This window comes from Rhodnius prolixus, unplaced genomic scaffold (assembly GCF_049639745.1).
Source record: "Rhodnius prolixus isolate KJV_2025 unplaced genomic scaffold, Rpr scaffold_9, whole genome shotgun sequence".
Taxonomy (NCBI): Eukaryota; Metazoa; Arthropoda; class Insecta; order Hemiptera; family Reduviidae; genus Rhodnius; species Rhodnius prolixus.
The window spans coordinates 27,886,458-27,908,166 of record NW_027411604.1 but is presented as its reverse complement, the minus strand read 5'-3'; the positions used below and the strand labels follow the sequence as shown (position 1 = coordinate 27,908,166).

The window sequence follows — 21,709 nt, the reverse complement described above, 5'->3', positions numbered from 1 at the left end:
AAAACTTAGCAGAAAATGTATAATTTATAGAAAATTATGTTAATTTACAACTCTAATATTGTTATACTAATACATATTCAGGAATTAATCACTAAAATATATATTGTACTGAAAAATTATATATATATTTACGTTCTTGGTTCTACTTTTAAATAAAGAGACATAATTTCTTAAAAAATAGTTAGTGAAACTAATAATTCAAAAATTTTTATGGTATAGAATTAATATCATTAATAATAATAATCTTTATTATTTAATAATAACCAATATCTTTATTATAACTTTAAATATATTATCAAGGTTCACATAATCAGAATTGTTTTACTGATATTATATTTTTCTTAAATTTTATGAGAGCCTGAAAACGATATTCATCATAAAAGTTATCTAACACAAATAATAACAGAGTGCAGTACTGGCATTATGTATTAGAAAGGTGTGTAACCATACCATTCCGTGGTGAGAAAGGTTCGCCGATGAAGGCCACTGACCTGGAGGTCTCCCTTTCTTCTTCTATACCATCTCACTTCATGCTCTTACTGCCTTCTTACATCACCTACCTCCAACTTAACTTCTAACAAAACCTTAATCTTTTATAAATCCATTAGAGAATAATTTTTTAAAATTATATAATTCAATGACGTGCATTGGGAAACTTATATTTATGAATAAATAAAATTTTATAATGTAACGTCCTATAATAAAAACCAAGTTCTTCTGATAATAACTAAAGTAAAACTGACAAAAATGGTACAAAAAGTAATCGTTAGAAAGCAATGTAGGTATGCAAAGCTTAATGAGTTTTACAGAGGCCTTTTTCCAGAAAATTTTAACAAATTGGAAAAAGAATGATTAAATTTCATTTCCTAAAAACGGATTTTTCTCAATAACTTATCATTTTTATGCTAACCCAAGCTTAGCTTTAACACACACACTTAAATTCATTTCATCTTCTTTACTTGTAAACATTGTACTGTAATAAAACTCCTACACAAAAAAATAAAATTCATTTTTCTTAAAAATATTTAAGTGGTAAGTGGTTGCGATAGACTGAAATGACACTTTAAATGGAATATCTCCACATCTCCTTTTTTGCCAATTGTAATAATTGAAGAAAGAGATAGAACTGTTATGTTAAAACTTAATTTCCAACATTGGTACGATCACATACTTCCTCTGTTGGACGTTCAAGTTAGTCAAATAAAAAAAGATTACTTGTTCAAGGACATCTACATGAAATGGTTGCTATACGACGCAATAAACAAGACTTCAGTGATGGAAACGTAAGGTAGCTTAGATAAATGTGTTTGATTAGTTTTTCAGTCTTATTTCATGTAATTTAGGAACAATGGAAAGATTATGTGAACAAGGAAAAGTGAATTCTTCAGTGAAAGTGAAAGGCGAGGGTATATTTAATTGTAGTAATGTAAAAAGTGATGTAATGATTCACAAAAATCAGGTAAACAATAAGCCAAATGAATCTTTAGACATCAAGAATAATGTTAAAGATAAAGAAATGTTTTTGGAAAGCACAACTGAAACAGGTGAAACAACTGAAAAAGACAAAGAAAGGAATAAAAGCAACACTACAAAGACTGATGAATCAAAGTTACTGTGTAAAATGGCATTGGATATAAATGAGAGATATTTTCAAAATTCTGTGCAAAGGACAATTTGTGTACTTGACAAAGAAGAAAAAAAGAAAGAAATAACAATAGTGACAATAAATTTAGGCTGGAAGAAGCAATGGTATGGTGGTTTTAGAAATGTTAATACTAAGAAAATTTATTGGAACGCTTATACGCAAACTGTAATTAGTGGAAGAGGAAAAATAATTTGTTGGCCAGTACAAGAAAAACTAACAGTATCCAGAAATACACAAACACATTTAGACAGCATTACGAGAGGTGTGACTACTCCTCACGTGAAGGAAACACAAACTCCGCTGAAATTTGAAGAACCTTTTGATAGTATTATAATTCCTTTTAAATATATTCCAAAAGAAGAAATTGAAAGAAAGAGGAATAGAGTAAAAAATGCTATATTAGTTATACAAAAATGGGTGAAAAGGTATTTATTTATAATCCTTTCTTAATTGGGTATTTAACTAGAACCTATTCTTTGACATTGTTGATTAAAAAAATAAGTAGTTTTTAGAAATATCTCTCCCCAACACTCTTCCTTTTTTTAATTGTGTCTAAGTTTGTGTATCTATAGTACAAACACTCCTACTTGTCTGTGCATGAAACTAAATACTACATAATCAAAATATATATATTTATTTATTTATTTTAGGTATTTAGCAATTAAAGAATTTCGTCGCCAGAAAGCCATAGAAGAAAAAATGAAAGAAATTAATGACAGGAGAGCAAAGGAAAAAGAAAAAACTGTGACATTGCCAGAAAAGTTTGAATTATCTACAGCATTAAGCAATAAAGCTCAGTTGTACAGTCTAGAAAAAGAAGTTACCAAATGGAAGGAGAAGGAACTGGAAAGAATCTTGCTCACTAAATCTGGACCCGCAAAATATGCAGCACTCTACGAACTGTTAGATAAAGAAATCAAATATTTATATCAATACGAAGCAGTACGTATAAAATTGAAAGAAGAAAAGAATTTATGCAGGAAAGAACAATTTTTTCAATTAATTGGCTCAAGCACTAGCAGGAAGGCAAAAGATCTGAAAGATTTATACGAACTGTACATAAATACAACTAACTTCGATGAAAGATACAAATCTATAAATACAGTTCTTGAAAAAATTGATGAACATTACATTGATTATGAATGGGCGTTCGATTTAAAAGAATTACTTTCAAGGGAAATGGCTATGATGAATGCAGGATATAAAAATCTAAAGAATTTACAAATACGAATCGAATCATTGCTTTTTGATCTTGTCTCATGTCCAGAATTCAATCCTTTAGCAGATAAATATATTAAAACTATACAACCATTTCGTAAAAAGAAAGAACGTTTAAGTAGAAAACCTATTTTGCCAGCACCACATGAAATACAAGCAACAGAGGATTTAACACAAGCGTCTTCTTGGTTAGAAAATATTGGTAAAATTAATATAAATCTAACATCGTACTCTGTCATTCTTAAAGAACTAAGAACTAGAGAAAAAGAGTTGACAACCAACAGTTGGGCTTGTTGGAAAATAAATACAGTTGATATTTATTATCTAGTGAACATCATTTGGAATGGAAGATCTATGATCAGTGAAATTACGGATATTGATAAATTACGTATTGTAAGATGGAATAATTCTGAGGAATGGTCACCATGGAATTGTATACTTTTAACAGAAGAAGAAGCCGTTTTACAAACAGAATGTGCAGATGTTAATAATATTTATGATGAAACATTTATAAAAAGAGTTAATATTAAACATTTACTTGCTAAGATGAGATATAGTAAATTATATAAATTATATGCAGAAACTGGTGCAGAAGAAAATATTATGTTCTATGAGAAAACATAATTAATCTCCCTGCATTGAGCTTCAGTCCAAAACAAAATATCTTATAAAGAAACTAAATTTAATTTAAATTAGTCAGTTTCAAAAAATAAAATACATTTAATTTACTTTGTTATGTGGGTAGAATTTCAATAGTTTCTTTTGGCGTTCCGGCCTTATCCATGTCTTCAACATGTTCAAAATTCGCTATTGCTTCCTGTTTCTCCAAGAAAATTTGTATTTATTAATATTTCTATTTATTTCTTTTTATCTCTTTATAATATTTACTGGAAAAATTAAGTTAGAAACATATTCAGGAAAAGAAAATACTCGATTATTAACATCGTTTTTCCGAATTTCCATCCTAAAAATATGTAAACTATTTAATTTAAAAATGTAGTCAACTTTGTTATACTATAATAAAAGTATTCATTCAGGAATACTGAATAATTCCTGAATGAATACTCAAAATCTATAAAATCTTCGGAAAAATAGATTTTTTTTATGTGATGAAGATTTAATTGTAGGGAAGTTATCAAAAGTGAATGAATTTTGTAAATTTCGTTACTTGCATTCCAAAAATCTGAATTTTGATTGGCGAAAGGGGGTATGTTGACATATCGGAATAATGATGGTTGTATTAGAAGATTAGTCTCAATTTAAGGAACGGTACAAATTTACAATTTGAAAATGATTAATGACTTTAATAATATTATATTAAAGTCTACAAAAAAAATCTATTAAACATTTGTCATAAGTATTGTATATTATTATTATTGTGATGAGTTTTAAATAGGGATTAAATTATCCATTTGATTTAAATTATGATAAAAGTTTCTAACTAAACTGTATAATAGATCACAGATCAGCATACCAAAAGTTTGAATTTATTTCAAAACTGGTTTTCGACATGTTTTGCGTGCTAAACTCTGAGCCCTTAAGCCATTTTTCAAGGATTTTGAACGTATTAGCAACTATGTTACTTTAGAGAGAGTGTGAGTACATTTAAAAATCCCAATAATGATTTTATTTTTACATATAAGAAAGTTTAAAAAGTGATGAACTGTAGTGTTAGAAGATATTGCTTTACGAAGAGACAGTACAATGTAAAATTTCGAGAACTTTTAATAATAGTTTTAATGACTTGTCTCTTCCAAGCAGAGATGATTGAATAAAAAAAATAACTAGACAAATTAATGTTAGACTAACTTGCCATTTAATTTATTTAAATGATCAAAGAGAATAAAATCTTCTCTCGAGTTTTTTTATATTTTTTAATTTTTTTTAAATTCAATTATTTAAATTGTAACAAACTATCACTTTCATCCTCAAGATATAATTTAGCAAAATTGTGTTATTTTTATAAATAAACTTTGTAAATTTGTTTATGATAATCAACATATAATACTTATTTTGGTTTTATTATTGAAACCCTTTAGATGTACGCTTAATACCACTGATTACTTAACGAACCTGTATTCTGATTTCCAGCTATGTTTTTCGTTAAATAAAGCGCTAAATTTGCACAAAAAAAAATCAGAATGTTCTTCAGAGCTATTTAAATCATAACTGGCAGACGATCTTAAACTTTATTTTAAATGAATTTCGCTAGAGAACATATTCATTTTTTATTCTACATTATTATATTTCCTGAAAAGTGGTTTATTGATTCAACCCTTATCTCTACAAATTACGGAAGGGTGTAAAAGTTCCTTTTGATAGAGCTGACTAATCACCATTTAGCTGTGAAATGCGGGTCTCACGTGACCCCCATCATAATCTATTCCCTATAGGCTCCATTTGTCTCTAAGTGAATGCAGCCCACATCTCTTTCCTTCATCTTTTTATTGCAGGGGCGCCTCTTACAACTATATACATATATATATTTCATGCGCAACTTATAAAATTAATTGTACAGCAAACAAGAACAGCGCTTTAAACGTGTGTCCACCATACTTGTCAATTGATTTTTATCTTTCGTAATGTTTGCAAGCAGTTTTCAATGAATGAATTAATGAAGAGATTTTCTGTTCTCATTCAAAGTGGTGGCCTTTTTGTTTTCAACAACGCTAGTACACTGACCGACCTTTCAGTTTATTTAATACGAACAAAAAATCTAGATATTTTTATAAGCACAAGTATTCATTAATTTCTCTTAAATTGTCAGATATATTTTACTTTGATGGCAGAAGATCAATGATTATTACCTCTAAATGAATTAAATTATTTCGGAACCTCTGAAACAAATTTACATTATTTTCATGTAATTCTTCGAGATGCATCACTCTTAATAATGAATTAAGATATGTATTAGTCAATATTCAATTACTTTTAGCTAAAATACATTAAATATGTTAAGATATTAGCTAATTTGTTGTTGCTCTTTAATAAAAATCCATCAGCAACAATATAATATTGTAATAACAACTTACAGCTTCGACAGATAAAACCATTAACAAAAATTAGTACATCTTTCTGATAATTTCAGACACGTCAAATCCTTTGCTTCTTTTGCATGAAAATGTATGCAAATCATTTCAATTCTAACTAAGGCACTAGCGTCATCAATAGAGTTATTTTGTATTGTGATTTTATGTGACTAAATTGTTTCATAATTAAACTTTTTTTTTTTGGTGTTAGGTAATTAAATAGAAATATGGCTTGGCCCGGTTTCATGCTATAAAACATGCGTGCATTTATATTTATATATTTTTTTTATATTAGTAACACTAACCATAAACTTCATACAGGCTAATTTGTAAAACCACTTTTTCTCCTCATTCAGAGGACCTCCGAACGCGTCTTACGGGAGAAAAAAGAAAAACTGCAAAAAAAAGAAATGATTGCAGATTTCGAGGATAGGAGGAAATTACAAATAAAATTAAATTATAAAAAGAAAATTTTATCTCATACAAAATGAACATTCCTACCCAAAGAATATCGCTCTTATTATTTATTTAATAATTTATTTACATAATATTGCAAACATTTGCAATTATTTTATTAAAAACAAGACAATTTAAATAATACCAACTGAATGAATGAAATTTATAGATTTTAATTCAAAAATCCGTGAAGGGCGTTACTATTAATTGCTGAGATAATGTATATTTAGAAGCGACCCTACAGTTGAAAAGTATAATGGTGGGCTTAGGAAGTGGTCAAACCGCTACAACTTTTTCTCCAACGAAACCTGAGTTGCCCCTACCATTTTTAGTTCAGCCAACTAATTTTATTTTAACTATATGATATGCTCAAATATTGTATCTTGTTTCAGAAAAATAACTAGCAAATTTACTACACGGAATTTATGACGTTTAATAGGAAGAGCTATTTATTTATCTTACTGTATTCTATTCTTGCTTCAACGTTCCGGTTTTTTTTTTTTGTTTTTTTTAAAGAAATACTTGTTCCAATCTTCTCAGAGTTTTGAACAAAGCTCGCGTGATATACTTACTCGTTTCACTTTCTCTTTGTTTCATGGTGCCATATTTTTTTCGTCAACAAATTATCTAGTTACTTTCTTCTCCATTGCTGGTAGTAATTGCAATGCCAACTTCCAAGGGATTTTTAGGGAAAAGAAAAAAAGTTAAAAAATAAACATTTAATACAAACTAAACTAATAATATATAATATAAATTTTATTTTTATACAAAACTATAATTTAAAGATATACATAGCTTATTACACAGTTGCAATAAATAAACGCGAACACAAAAAAACAAATAAACTTAATATCTTACAAGAGTTCTTAACCAGTAAGCGTTTATATTTATTTTCATATTTCATAAAATATGAAGGCCCGATAAAATATTTATTATTCTTTGGCTGCAGATGAACAACTATATGAATGCGATATTGATAGGTTGGTATGCATATCTTTATCCAAATTTTCTAATTGAGTTATTTCTAATTCTTTTTCTAATTCAAGTAATCGCCTCCTTAAACGACCAGCAAAAAGTCTTAACTCTTTTTCTCTTTCCTTTAAAGTTGTTACAGCCTTCCATCTTTCTTGTTCAGGTTTCTGATTAATTACCCACCTCAAGTATACATTAGACCATAGATTCTGTAAACAAAGTTTTTAACAAAAAATTAACAGTCATTTTATGAAGTTAAATAAGAAGTCAGGTGAGAACAATCATAAACTTTCAAACTACCATTTACTTTAAACTTATATTATTACAATTATTACAAACTCCAATTGTATAGTTAGTAAGTAGTACTATGAAGTGACACCCTAAAGGCTTCCTAGAACTTTCTAAAAAGAATTTTTCTAGAAAGATTTTGCTAGGTGGTATTTAGAAAAATGTCCACTTTAGAAAGAGCTTCTAACCTTAAAATCCCTCGAAAAACCCCTCGAGTCAATTTCCCTCGAATCAACGAAAAAATGTTATCAATAGATACTGGAGGTTTATTGGGACAAAAATAATTACTAAAAGAAACAAAAACAAATTTTTGCGTAATAAAACGAAACTTAAATTAAATTGATCATTGAAATGGACCATTTTTGAGCTTCCAGTGATTGTGTGTGAGAGTTTTTCTCTCTTCTCTTCAGTATTTCTCACCCACACTGAATACACAAAACGTTCATATTAAGGGGAAATGAGCCAAAATTTCATCCAAAATTTGTCAGGATTATAATACTCTTTCTTGCGATTTAAGAAAAAAAAAGTGAAAGAAAGCTATTGAATTTTGGATGAATTTTGGTGTCTTATGCTTCTTGCAGAAAGAAAATTTAAAAAAACGAAGGCAAATAGTAAAGACATAAAAATATAAGCCTACAAAATGTAACCAGCTAAAGAAAGAACTTGCGGAGTGATAAATTGGCTACAAGTTTCAATTCAAGTAATTAAATAACCACTTATACCATTATGTGAAAACATGTAAATGCATTAAATATTAAGACTTACAAAGCTCATAGGCGCAACAGAGGGCCATATCACAGAGTTATTAGGCTCATAAAGAGGGTTAAGTATCGTATGAAGGACCTCAGGTTGGTTGACATAAGACCATAAACTAGTTGTTCGCTTTGTTAATGAAAGCTTAGCTCTTTCCATTTCATTATTCCCAAGGAATGTCCCTAAAACAAAAATTATCTTTAATTAATACAAATGCTGCAAAATTGAGGAGGAAAAATACACATAATTTTGCGTAACCATTCCAAAATTGTACAAGAAATGTAAATGCTAAATTACCAAGTTCCATAACTTTCTCAAACATTCTTTTTAATAAAAAAAATCTTATACAAAGAAAAAAAATAAATGATTAAAAATTAAATAACTTTAATTCTTACCAAATTGTGAAGAGTAAGAATGTTCAAATAACCAAATTAAAAATGTAATAGAAAATTCAAAGCTGCAAGGAAACTGAGAGTGTATCTGATAAATACAATCCAAAAACATGAGGAATACAGGTGCTTCAGATTTTGTTCTCGATGAAGGTGATGAATAACAGGAATGTGCATGCCTTTTTGAAAATGGATAACCACCTTGAATCCACTCTCTTTCTATTAATGCTTCAAATCTATTTAAGGAACAAAATCTGCATTACTATTTTAAAAAAGTAAACAAAACTGAATTTACTGACTTGTATTATGTATTTATATTTTTAAATTGTACAGTAGATCAAATCACATATCTCAAATTTAAAAAAATGGTGTGAAAAATCGCAGGACTTTCACTTAGTGTGAGTCTCGGTAAGTTTTCTTTAAACTATGAATGATTACTAAATATTATTGGCTTAGTTAGTTAGTTTAAAAATAAATTTTCATAAAAAGGATTACAAACTAAAGTGATAGATCTTCTACCTAAATGAACGTAGAGCCTTGAAGGATGATCGTTCAATAGATTCCCACTTTATGGTGAAAACTCTGATTGATACGAACATAAATATGTAATTCGCACCAATATAATCTAGATGGAATGCCAAACAATTCTATGAAATGGGACTTTAGATTAGAAGTGTAACCTCATTCATACCAGGAAATGCCCTAAAACATTTTTTAGACTTAATTCCTGTCGATGCTGTTCCAAAATGTTTAGTTGTTTTTATAACTTTCTTTATTGAAAAATAACTTGTAATAAAAAATATGCTTAAGTTAGCCGTTTTCATGATTTTGTGTAACTGCATTTTGCATAAAATAAACCATTTGTAAATCCTCATCACTTGCAAGGTGAAACTTTTCAATAAAATATTCTGAAAACGATTCAAAATATCTCAAGAAAAAATCCATTTCAAACATTTGTGAACTTGAAAGACTTAAGAATAAGAAACTAACCTCAAAAAGTTGTATTATTAAATTAGTAAAAAGTAAATAATACCTACCCTCTAACTGTTCGACAATCAGGATTAAGAATTACTTGAGTTAAAGAAGTTACAAGTAGTGTAAAATCTGTACCCTCAGCACCATGTACCAATACTGAAGCTCCTTCCTGCACAAAATAAAATGAACACTTACTCAATAGTAATACCTTTTATTTTTATTTCTCTCATTATAAAATTCCCTCACTGTTTATGATATATTGGGTTGTTTTTTAAAACTTACCTGATCCAAAAATTGGGCTACTAAACAGGCACTGTTCAATGAATCCTTCAAATGTGTCATCCAGTTACTGGAATCTAATTTTGATATCCATTTTTCACTAGACAATGTGACATCATTACATGCTGCAAATTAGAACAAAAATAAGTAATACCAATATTTCAAGCGGGAATAATAATCAAACTAACTACCAAATTAGGTGTCACAGATTGTTATTAAGTATGTGCATTAAAACTGGTACTAATATTTTTCTAACAAATATAAATTATATAATTCAAATAAATTCCCGTTCCGAATGAGATTTACTAGTCTACAAGTCCTGGCCAAATCACTTCATCATGCCTTCGTTGATTTTGTTGTCCAAAGTGATGACGCTTGGCGTATTGCCAGCCTCTAGCAGATCAAGAGTTACTGAGGCTCCTAGAAAGGGACAAATCTAAAGGCAGCACCTACTTTTATTTGAATCTAGTACCACAGCAATGCAGCCCCCTAAACCTCTGTGCTAATCTCAACCCCGAACAAGTCAATAAAGTAAAATTATTTCTTCAGATTATCCTTTCAATGTCGACCTTAGAAAAAAATTAAGGCTACACCTTACAATTTCTTACACAACTTTAAAAAAGTTATTTCCTAGAACATATTCATTTAAACTTTCCTATCTTCTTTATGACACAATTAATATAGTAAATCAGCCGTTCTCGTGAGATCCTCTTTTAAAAACAACAGAAATAAGATATAATTATTAATGCTTCTCTATATTAATTTAGCTTAACCATTTTAAATTACCCTTAAAATTAACTTGATGTAATATAAGTATTTGTTTTTTGTTTTTTTTGTGATATTGTTCGAAAATTCCTCGATTTTCTCTAAATTTTGTAAATAGATCAAAAGCTGTTATGCCAAATTTTTCATGGGTCTGAGAATTAGTGAGTTCGAGAATTGACAACCAGATTTTAACTAATTCAATAGTCTATATTAATAAAGAATGGATTGTAGAGTATTGTTCATCGCTTTTGGCGACTGATTCAATTGTCCAGAAGGAAGAAAGAATATTGCCAAATTCAGCCATTTTTTTAATGTAAAAAATGTCCCACGGCCTCGAATATGTACTACTTTCTAGGTTGAAAGCTTAGCAAAAAATAAAAAAAATAGGACTCAAATTGGTAATATTCTATCTTCCTTTTGGGAATGGATTTGTAAAATTACAACGTAAAGTTTGCCCGACACCTCTCCTTCGAAAAATGTGTCAGCATTCGCTCCCTATGAAGATAGAAACTTCAGTTTTTTCCCCTAAAATATCGGTTCATGGCGCAAACAGTTAATAAGTTTTAAAAAGATTAATATTTAGTATTTCATCACTAAAATACCTTCCATCAGTTTAGAAAGTGAATCTAATAAATTTTGCTGCTTATCAAAACTGCAATGAATACGTTTCCATTGGGGATAATGCATTTCAAGTTCAAATCCACCACCTCGTGCCTAGATCAATAACAAAAAAAAAAAGGCTTCAAATTCCACATTTCTATCCAAATAATTTTAATTTATAAAAAAAAATATAGCTACCTTTGCAGCTAGAGCTAATTGTTGTGTTCTTGTATCTAAAATGTAACCACGTTTTCCAGATGTTATAACACTGTTTATAAGTTTTTCATCTTCTCTTGATCGACGATTATTAGGACCGATAAGTGGTTGGCTACTCCGCATTAAAGCTGCCTGAAATTTTTTTTATTTTTATTTTGTACTGAAAATTTTTGTAGTTTGTACGAAAATTAAAAATAGATATTTGTATTTTTTAACAAAAGTAGCATTACTTACACCACTTTCGTGTCTGTAGCTAAGTACTGGAAATCTTCCACCTTCTCTAAAACGAGAAGCTATCAACAGCGCATCATCATCTATACCTTTAGGCACTACAACAACTCGTGGATACGATGGGCAAACCTATAGACAAACATTGGCTGCAGATGAAGTTGATTTTGTTTTCCAAAATAAACCTAACACAGATCCAATTAATGTAGGAACAAAAAATTGTAAAGTCACAATCAATGAACACTATCGTAGACCGAAAATAAGAAAAAAATAGATGTAAAGATTTTATTTGAATCAGATCCAATGACCTACATTGAAAAATACCTTTATACTAGTTCAAAAAGAAAGTAGAGATTGTCTTAGTTTTTGGAGGTCTTCTATGAATCGTCGAGCGTTTTTGACGATTAGTTTCAACGTTGGAGGCTTAAAACTTTTTAAATTATTAAATAGATTTATAAAATAATAAAATTTTAAAACTCTCTGTTCTGGAGAGGAAAATAAAATTAAAAAGTCCCCTTTTTAAATCATTTAAAAGATACATGCTATTTTTTTGGTTTCTTCAAAATAACTAATTATAAGAACTTTTAAATAATACTCGGTATGTTAACTATTAATCTTTTACCGAATAACCAGAGTTAATGTGCGAAATTCTCCATTCATCTCTATGTAATAATTTTGTAAATTCTGTTTCAGGTCGAAATGCTGTCCATCCATCTTCGATTATTTTATACATGGGCCGATAAAAAAAAGGATATTTTAATCTCAGATCATCTGCAATAAACAGGCAATTAATCAAATTAGATACCTTCCACCTCAAGAAAAAAATTCTAAATTTTATCAAACAAAAAAGAAAAAACCTATAAACGGAAAAAGACCTAATTATAAAATGTATTAGAAATATTTTCCAATAATTTTATTTGTTTTTAACACTTACCTCTTAAGCAAACAGATCAACATTAAATTGACAAGTTCGGAAATAATTGCCAGAACTGCAACAATTAACAGTCCTATCATTACTGTGTCAGATTTTTGTCTTTTCCACGTAAACAAAATTAATGAGTTCTTGCAATCAAATTCAATTTTAAGGCGAAGTTCAGAGCTCCAGGCATCCTTGTAGAAATTTAACAACACACTCGCGATACAACTCAGAGATAGCCGATCCATGCAGAAACTTCTTGGTTACTGGCTATCAAAGGCAAAGATTTGCTCACTATCACGTATCCTTCTCAAAACGTTTTGTATATTTTTCTAACGAAACATTCGTGAAGTCATACTAGTATAAAAACTCCAAAACTTGAAAAGTTCTTATTTGTTATTCTGGCTGTACATTTAACAATGACTGCGTTAAGACACCATTTGGGTTCCCAATATACTCTTAATTAGGTTACGTATCAAATGGTGAGAAATATTTGGTGCACAATTTACAATAAAAAACGCTAATACTAATCATTCTAAATACGTACCTAAAGAAGTTAATCGTTCCAACGAGAGTGCTACATTGTGAAAATCATTTGTCTTTATTTGTAGTTGAATAATACGGAAATCTTTACATTTTAAGAGTATGCTTCCGCCAGGTCCATTTGTAGAAGCTTTCTTTTCAATTAAGTCAACATTATCGTGAAGTAGCTAAAAAGTAAAAGTTATATAAATTTGGCTACCAAGAATACTGTGTGAATTCAAATTAGCTCAGTTTACTAAACGTACCCATAGCTCCCCCTCATTGTCACTCCTTGTTGATAATATTATGTGATGACCAGTAATACATAATGTTCCTTCAACTGGTTCCTTTAACGGCGATTTCAGAACTACCCCATCCAATTTTGGTGTTAAAATAAGTTCGGCAAATTCCATTTCAGAATCATCTTTCCTGCACGTCAGAAACTAATTTTGTGGTACATATTAAGTAATAACCGCTAATTAACAACATAAATCCTCTACTGACTAGCATTTTACAATATAATGCACGTTGAAGATAAATTCAAATATAAAGTAGCATCATAATTTAGTTGGTCATTTTTTCACAATGAAGCTAATTCCAAACAAAGCCTTTCGGGGAACTTTCAAAAAACAACTATAACCAGTAAGTTAAATAAACTTCACCAAACCTTCTTCCCCAACACATCACTTACACATCATCTGCCAGCTGATTTAGAAAAGGAGGTTAGAACTGGTCAATCGATTATAATCAATTCTGCATTTATTATATGTAAACTAAAAATCTTCTGGTTATCTTAAATATTCCGTATGTTTACAGAAATTCATCTGCAATAATTATTGGAACATTTGTTCTTCACAGAATTTCTACTATGAGGGCTTCAACCTATTTATAAGTCTACTAAATTCTCTCTTAAACAAGAATGGAGTTCTACCCATTAGTCGAGGTCGACATGATCTCTGGTATGAATATGCCAGATGGCTTGCTGGCTTAGAGCAAGCGAATTTCACCTCTTTCTGAAGCAGTCTGCACAGCGGTTAAATTCAAAGCAACAAGAAAAGAGGCTTGTTATAATGACTCCTCAAAGTTCCTCTGCTTTTAACAACGCCCAGGGTTTCTCATTATCGTTTGCGAATGTCTTTTTTCATCTCCAACTTCGAAGGGCCTGATATCGCACACTAGCAATTCGCATCTTCTTATAGATTCCTGTAAGAAACAAAATTTCGTAGGATATTTAGAGATGTATGTATAATTTATATGTATCATATATACTTCTATAATTTAAGTATAAGAAAAATGATTTCTTATTCTTTCTGTTTAATTCATTATAGATTCCTGAAAGATTCTGGGTTTTATGCAGACTGAACCCCTTGATAGTCACCAATTTGCATTAGAACACAATAAAGAGGTGTTTTCTAATCCTGCGGGCCCTATAAGAAAGCATAAGGCCTAGTATTGGACAAGAGCTGGGACCAGAGACCAGACAACATTAGGGTACTCCTAGACAAAAATATATTTACAGCAGTCGCAAGTGAGATGAAGTTGGATAATACGTACGGGGTCTCAAAAGCTGCAAGGCCTCAGGCAAACGGGGATTCACTCTTTGAACTCGCCACTTGTCGAGCGCATATATCCACGCCAAACAACCTTTAAACATCGAACATAAATTAGGTTGCAAACATTTCAGATTATAGATTATCTGCTATAATAATATTAATACCGATTAATCTCCGTTACCTTTGTGAAATAGTACTGAAGTCACGGACATAAATGGAGAATTCGAGTAGAGGATTGTTATATCCCGCAAAAAATAATGCCTACAGATTCCATTTTATAATTGTATTTTATTTAAGCTTGTTTTATTTTGTAATGAAATGTCCCTGCAATTTTTTTAACTTTGTATGACTAACACAATGCAGTGATTCATCCAGCAAAATTGTTTCAAATATAAATAAATATTGTTATAAATTAAAAGCAATTTTGATAAGTCCAATCTAAAATGCCTCTGATAATGATTAGAAAATAAATGTATAATATACCCGGAAATCTTTGATGCACATAAATCACTAAATCAATAAATAATGCTATAAAAACTAATCGTTTCATAATTATACCAAATTAGTTATCAAACTTTAGATAAATCTTACACCGACCTTGCCTTGAATCATTCCTTTTGTAAATTTTGCAGTAACATAAAGTGTATTTCCTGACTTTCCGTTATTAACAAAAAAAAATTGTTTAAACTGCTCGTGGAGATTTTCTGTACAATCAAGCAAACATTCCATATTTATGTCACAATTTTTAGTGTTTAGGAAACTGAAAAGCAGTTAGTTACCCTGTATTTCATCAAGGAAACAATTTTACCTTCTCAGTTTTATAACTTTTATTCCAAAATTGTTTAAAACTCATTCGACACTTTTTCAATTTATCAATCAAATAAAAAATATAGTCAAATCACCAGTATCTTCTACAAAATAAGGATAAGTTCGCCACTATATAAGGTGTTAGTGAGATGAAGAGGATGAAGAGAGTGAGACTTTGCAAACCATCTCTTTTCGGCTACATTTTACATTTTAAACGAATGTTTCGCTTTATGCTTTTATTGAAATTTTCAAGAGAAAATCTAGTTTAAAATTACTGACATTTCATTTTCTTCCTTTTTTTTTTTTTTAGAAATATTCTTTTTGATTTGTTTAGTAAGGTTCTCCAACAATTTTATAGATCCATTTGTATATGATATATGTAGCTGCACATCATAAAAATTAAAAGGTTCATGACAAGTGAATGAACATATAAATGGGAGAACTTCAATCATTGGAGAACCTCAGAAATTTTCACCACTTTTTTAATTTAATGTTAAGATTGTTGTATTATCAAAATCTATGATTTTGTTTTACTGAAAGTCCCATGCCAAAGTATACTAAAATTTTCAAATATAGTTGTGCTGGTTCCAAAAAGCCGTAGAATCATTTGTAAAGAATTTGCAAGTTTTAATTAAACATTTACTTTACTAAGAATCTAGTTTTTGACTGTATCAAGTACATATCTAAATGTGGTTAAATTCTTTCAAAAGTTTAAGCAATATGCACCTGAATTTTCGTTTAATAACTGTATTTAACTGTATGATATTAAATTCAATGTTTCATTAAGTTATCCATTCTGCACCTTTTTAAAAATTCAATTTTGTTTAATTCCATATAGATTCATGAAAACTCTGCTTGTAATTGGTGAATTGCTGTTGGGACATCTCCCACTTAAACTTTGGGTTAGTGCCTAGTGTACCCCCACCATTATCAAGGTAGGTTTCAAAGCTGTTAAAATAACCATTTATAAAATGCTGAGTGATATTTTTTGTTTTATTCTTTTAAATTAGCGAAAGGCATCACTTGTACCATTGGAGAAAGAGCTCCTTAACCTCAGAAATGGTAAGTTAAACCTATATTATTATATTGCCACATTTGGACTTAAGACTTAATGCTTAGAAGATGGTTTTTATTTATTTCTTTAATTCCAACAGTAGATACAAGTGAGTTTAATATTTGAGCTCTTCTCTAGTATTTCTATAATAATACTTCCATAACCTAGACTGAAAGGTATTCAGCTTCTACATTAAGTACACACTATTTAAGATAATCTTACTATCTTTTATTGCCAAAATACATTTTGCAATTAAAAAGAGGGTCCTAACGATTGTAGGTTTTTTGTTTTATTCTTTATGCAAGGTTGGGCTTCAAAACTCAAGGACATACATACCTTAGATTTGGAGTGGACGTGGGTCACACAAGCAAATATGTAGGAGTTTGACTCGCCTTCTTTTGGTAAGTATTGCACCATGGTAACTTAATTTATAATATTTACTTCTAATGGTTGTATGTGAAAATAAATACAGAAAAAAGCTTTTAATTTTTAAGGCGTGAAATTGCGCATTTTATTATACCTTTTTTTTAGAACTTTGTATATTCCTTCACTAATTACATAAGCATTACAGCATATTTTTGATCAGTTTTCAGAAGATGAGAATGTGAAAAATGTTAAGGTGTCATTTTTTTGGATACTAACCTCTCAAAATATAAATGGCCTTAATTGATAAGAAAATTATTATAAGTGTAATCAAATCATCGTTTGAGATTATTCTTGTTTAAGAAAATAAAAATTATTACTTCATATAATGAATGTGCATAAAATTACAACTTTTCTGAATTTTAATATTAAAATTTATCTCTAATTTTTTTCCTATTATAATTTTCTGTCACTGTTTGTTAAATTACTATATGGAAATGTCTACAAAAAGTACAATCTTAAGTTTCGGAAGTTACTTTATTTTATTTTATATTAACAATATAATAATAAATATATTAGGCTCTTTAGAACGCTGACTGCGCAATGTTCAATGATAGTGTTTGTAACGAGAGTCCAACAGTAAACTAAAAGGCTCTGGGGGTCTGTGATCTAAGATATTGACCCGCTTGCTGACTTACTAATAAGGGGAGAAGTTATCCACCAGTAATGTTTGGCACTAGATACTCTCTTCATCGGGGAGAAAAAATTGCTACGGCACTGGTACCTTGGAGGCTGACCTGAATGTTATGATATGATATTTGATTTACAAGAGAAAGTGCTAAAGCTTCTGCACTTCTACAGGGTCTTCTTTACCCGACAGTACTCCTTACAGACATAGTTCAGAATATAAAGGCTGCTAAACAAATTGTGTAATAGCGTTAGCAGGTGTATACGATCTTATCTGAAAAATAACCTATTCATATCAATTAAAACATCCTAATTGAACTAACAGAATCCTAAGCAAAACCTATCTTAACAGATTAATCCTACTGTAATGAATTGAAGTAAGAATGTTAGTTTTAATGATAGTTTGTATAACAGATTCGAGCATTCTGACTTATAAACAGCATCTCTATGTCTGATTTTGCTCGGATTGAAAACACAAAATGAGCATTAAAAATGGTGCGGGGAACTTTATACTGAAGAGGTTAAAATCATTGAGGATAAGATCGTTTTTCTGCTTTCCATATTTCATTTCTGTACTATAAGTTTTAGTGTTGAGGTATATATCAGTCGTTTGAAATTCAAGTGAGAGGTGATCTTTGGTCGAGGTTTTTTCTGAGGTGGTCGATAGCGCCTCAGTTCCTTTGAAGTTAGGTGTAGGGGTTGCATTCATTTTTTTGTCTATGCAGTCCAAGATGGTTGACGACATTAGTAGAAAAAGTATCTTCGATTGGATACTTATGCAGCTTGTGGCTCGCAAGCCAGGTTAGCCTGGAGGTTATCAACTGTTCTCTGTATCATCTGAGAAGGCACCTTTGAAGGCACAGTACATGCTGCACAAGCTGCGTATAGTGCATTATCTGATAAATTAAGGAATAAGTTTGATCCTTTAAATGAAAGAAATTGATCACTTGAATATGTGACAGGAGGTTTCCAATTTTTTTGGTAATTAAACGCAACTCTCCCAAAATTACCAAAAAAATTATTAAACCTTTTTTTTAACAGATGTAAAAATATTTTTTATCCATTTTGTGTATGCTTGAGAACATCTAAAGCTCTTAACATTTGATTTTTCTTAGAAAATCACTCAGAAAACTACTTATTTACCGATATTAGGAAAAATACTAGCTTTACTACCTTGCCGATATTTTTAGAAGAAAGGGGATAAAAAAAATACATAAAAATGACCTATCGCGTGCTCTACTTTCTCTTTGATAACAAGTAAAAAAACGGAAATATCATTAATAAATATCAGATTTTGAAATGGCCTAGCACCTTTAATTTTAAAGATATCGAATTGCGGTTTCCGGTTTACTCTTTAAAACTGTATATGAAAATGGGGGTCTACAGCGAACCCTTATTTTCGGACGCGCATGCGGACAGGAATCTAAAATCAAGTTAAATATTCTGAAACTAGAGGTGACTGGCTACTAATTTTTCCTCTACCATTTTTTGCTCAGATGAACCGTTTAAGCATGAAATGCATTTGAGCCGTCTTAAAATGAACACCCCTGTATATATACAGCCAAAAATGTTTAGCTAGTTGCTTGGGCACTTATGAGTGTATTAATGATTTTGAAATTTTGACTAAAAAAAGTTCTCTCAGTCATTTTGATTGATGTTGGTTTGCAGAATTATCTTTAAATGTTTATCTTCAATGTTTATTTTAAGTTATCCCTCTTTAAGTTAGTGAAAAGAAACTTGTGTCGAAGTGAGAGCCGAGAGCTGAATTCTGTGCAGAGATTCGTGAACAACTAATTGTCCAGTGTCGTGTTGTAAATAGAGATATATTACTAGGGGTGGGGGTGGGGGTCTAGATACGCAATTCCGTTAGTTCTGCAACTGTATTCAATAAGTTTGCTAACTTTACTTGAATTTTGGAACTTTCAGTTTGTGTATATAAGAAAAATTATCTAGTACTGGCATTTTAAGACGGTTTCAATTTTTATTTATTTATTTTTTCGTTTGCCCTAATATAAAACTAAAACTAATAATCTTTTTTAAAGTTTCAGAGTACTGTTGTTGCGATTTGGAGAAAATGTTTCTTGAAAATAATCTAAATTGGAAATAGTGACAAGGTACCTTCGCAAAGCCTGAAGCATTTCTATAGAATAATCCGAAATGCCTCTATTTTCCTCATTCGATTAAATTACACTTTTCGCTTAAATCTGCAAAGTGCTACAATTAATAACGAGTTAGCATCTGGTAAGGTTCAGTTTTTCTAATTTTTGTAGTTAAAAAATTTGAATTTTTTAATTAGAAAGTAATTTATAAAATAATTTAATAGTTCATAACTTATCATATATATATCATATCATATATATGTATTATTGTTTAAAAAAAATAGTTTGTAACCTGTAGAATTAGATTTCTATTTGATTACCTATATACCTCGTTTTCAGGGAATGTAAGAAAATTCTAGAGGAGGGTTTATGACAAAACCTTTAATTAACCTTAAACATATCCAGTACATAATACGAGAGTCATTTTGTAAGTAAGAGGTCCATGAACAGTAAATTAACATCTGTATAAGAACTAAGATTCTTCTAAAAATTCTTACTAACTTAAATTAACATCGATGGAAATGCTTCAAAATCCTTTTTGCAGAATTAGTTTAGAGTAATCTGAAGTTTAATCTAGAATTCTTTAGCATTCTGATCTAAAATTCAATACATACAATATTATTTGAACGATCATGGTACAACAAAAAATACAATTTTCTGTAATTTTTATTTATATGATTTTATAAAGATTTAGCGGAGCTTCTGAAATAATGACTTCTTTATTTTAGCTAAAAATTGTTGACTAACCATGCAGGATATAAAACCTATTGAGTATATTTCACATCAAGGAAGAAGAAAGAACTTCTCGATAGAAATGTCGGATAATCCTTATGAGGAGCAGTTGGAATGCTCATTACGGCAACATTGCAAAATGAAAAGGTTGATTTATAAATCAAGACATTAACTAAAAAGTAATAAAGTAAAATACTTCCTATTCTTTCAGGCGGGGTTTACACCCAGTTAATAAATTAGGTGTTATGGAGGGAGGCGTCTAGCAAACATCCTTTGTTATACATTTTTCACGTACACTATTTAATTAAATCAAAGGGCTAGACCGATAATCTTACCTCTAAACACTCGGTTTTCGTGGCACCTGAACATTAAATATAAAATGTATGCAAATATTAATGCGACGGAAAAATTAAACATTGATGAAACCTCAACATCCGCATGAAAGAGGGACTTAGCAACCATGCAAGAAATAAGAATTAAGTACTAGTATTTTAGATTGCTGATTTATAACGTATCAAGCTTTCTTGCTGTCATAGTATTCGAGGGTAAGCTAATTTGGATAAAAGGGTAGCTTAAAAAAACGCTTTCATTGTTAGTTGTTTTTTACGAGAGAAAACATATGAACGGTGTATGTATCACCAATGATTTCCAGTCTATAAGCTTCAAATACTTAATTTCTTGCCTCCTCGATTTTTAGATTATTTCAGTAGGGGTTAATTGTGAAAGTCAAAATTGGTTTTATCATAATTTTAGATAAGCAATGGTCTAAAGTATACAGCTGTATCCTAAAGGCGCAAATAATTGTTTTTGGAACATAGAAGAATCTATCTGAATATTGGCGAATTTTAATCATAAATAATTCGTGGGTTTTAGTTATCCTGAATGAGATTTTTATGTACCTGATGTAGTTTGTAAGAAAGAAAATAAATGTAAATGACTTATTTATTAGTTGTGTTTTATTCTTAAAATATATTACACTTGTACATATCCTCACTCTATTTTTTTTGTTATGTTTTTCTAGAGAATACTTTTGAATCTATTCTTCGTAATCAGTTTTTTCATTTTTATGTTAACCAGTTAACTGGTTTTATCAATTGAAATAAAATGTATCAAGAAATTAAATTGCAATGAAAGATGTCAAAAATTATAGTATAAACATATTG

General features: G+C 29.8%; 2 protein-coding genes and 1 long non-coding RNA gene across 6 annotated transcripts; 2 read left to right on the top strand and 1 right to left on the bottom strand.

Moving 5' to 3' along the window:
- Positions 1-816: 816 nt before the first annotated feature.
- On the top strand, positions 817-4,874 carry LOC141453982 (IQ motif and ubiquitin-like domain-containing protein). The gene is made up of 2 exons (XM_074127700.1): positions 817-2,070; positions 2,296-4,874. Exons 1-2 carry the CDS (start codon positions 1,349-1,351, stop codon positions 3,485-3,487), a joined length of 1,914 nt encoding a protein of 637 aa, XP_073983801.1. The 5' UTR covers positions 817-1,348; the 3' UTR covers positions 3,488-4,874.
- A 2,177-nt stretch (positions 4,875-7,051) lies between these two features.
- On the bottom strand, positions 7,052-13,664 carry LOC141453984 (myotubularin-related protein 9). Its single transcript, XM_074127703.1, has 11 exons — positions 13,518-13,664; positions 13,277-13,439; positions 12,436-12,584; positions 11,820-11,945; positions 11,568-11,717; positions 11,372-11,483; positions 10,008-10,129; positions 9,788-9,894; positions 8,757-8,986; positions 8,374-8,543; positions 7,052-7,529 (listed from the first exon to the last, which is right to left on the bottom strand). The coding sequence occupies exons 1-11, from the start codon at positions 13,662-13,664 to the stop codon at positions 7,281-7,283; spliced, it is 1,725 nt and encodes a 574-aa protein (XP_073983804.1). The 3' UTR covers positions 7,052-7,280.
- Positions 13,665-13,842: 178 nt separating this feature from the next.
- On the top strand, positions 13,843-21,491 carry LOC141453990 (uncharacterized). Of its 4 annotated transcripts, XR_012458357.1 has the most exons (9): positions 13,843-13,973; positions 14,068-14,490; positions 14,580-16,546; positions 16,622-16,673; positions 16,971-17,066; positions 19,758-19,956; positions 20,154-20,241; positions 20,543-20,693; positions 21,300-21,491. It is a non-coding gene; the product is annotated as an uncharacterized lncRNA (long non-coding RNA). The 4 variants fall into 4 exon arrangements; XR_012458354.1 differs by having other exon boundaries at positions 20,543-21,491; XR_012458356.1 differs by having other exon boundaries at positions 16,945-17,066; positions 20,543-21,491.
- The last annotated feature ends 218 nt before the right edge of the window (positions 21,492-21,709 follow it).

What these genes read in the sequence shown, in the direction of transcription:
- LOC141453982 (XM_074127700.1), top strand. Translation starts at nt 1,349, where the DNA reads ATGGAAAGATTATGTGAACAAGGAAAAGTGAATTCTTCAGTGAAAGTG. An exon ending in ATACAAAAATGGGTGAAAAG is followed by an intron (nt 2,071 to 2,295) that starts GTATTTATTTAT and finishes TATTTATTTTAG; the next exon opens with GTATTTAGCAATTAAAGAAT.
- LOC141453984 (XM_074127703.1), bottom strand. Translation starts at nt 13,664, where the DNA reads ATGGAATTTGCCGAACTTATTTTAACACCAAAATTGGATGGGGTAGTT. An exon ending in AATTAGCTCTAGCTGCAAAG is followed by an intron (nt 11,484 to 11,567) that starts GTAGCTATATTT and finishes TTATTGATCTAG; the next exon opens with GCACGAGGTGGTGGATTTGA. An exon ending in TAGCCCAATTTTTGGATCAG is followed by an intron (nt 9,895 to 10,007) that starts GTAAGTTTTAAA and finishes TATTTTGTGCAG; the next exon opens with GAAGGAGCTTCAGTATTGGT.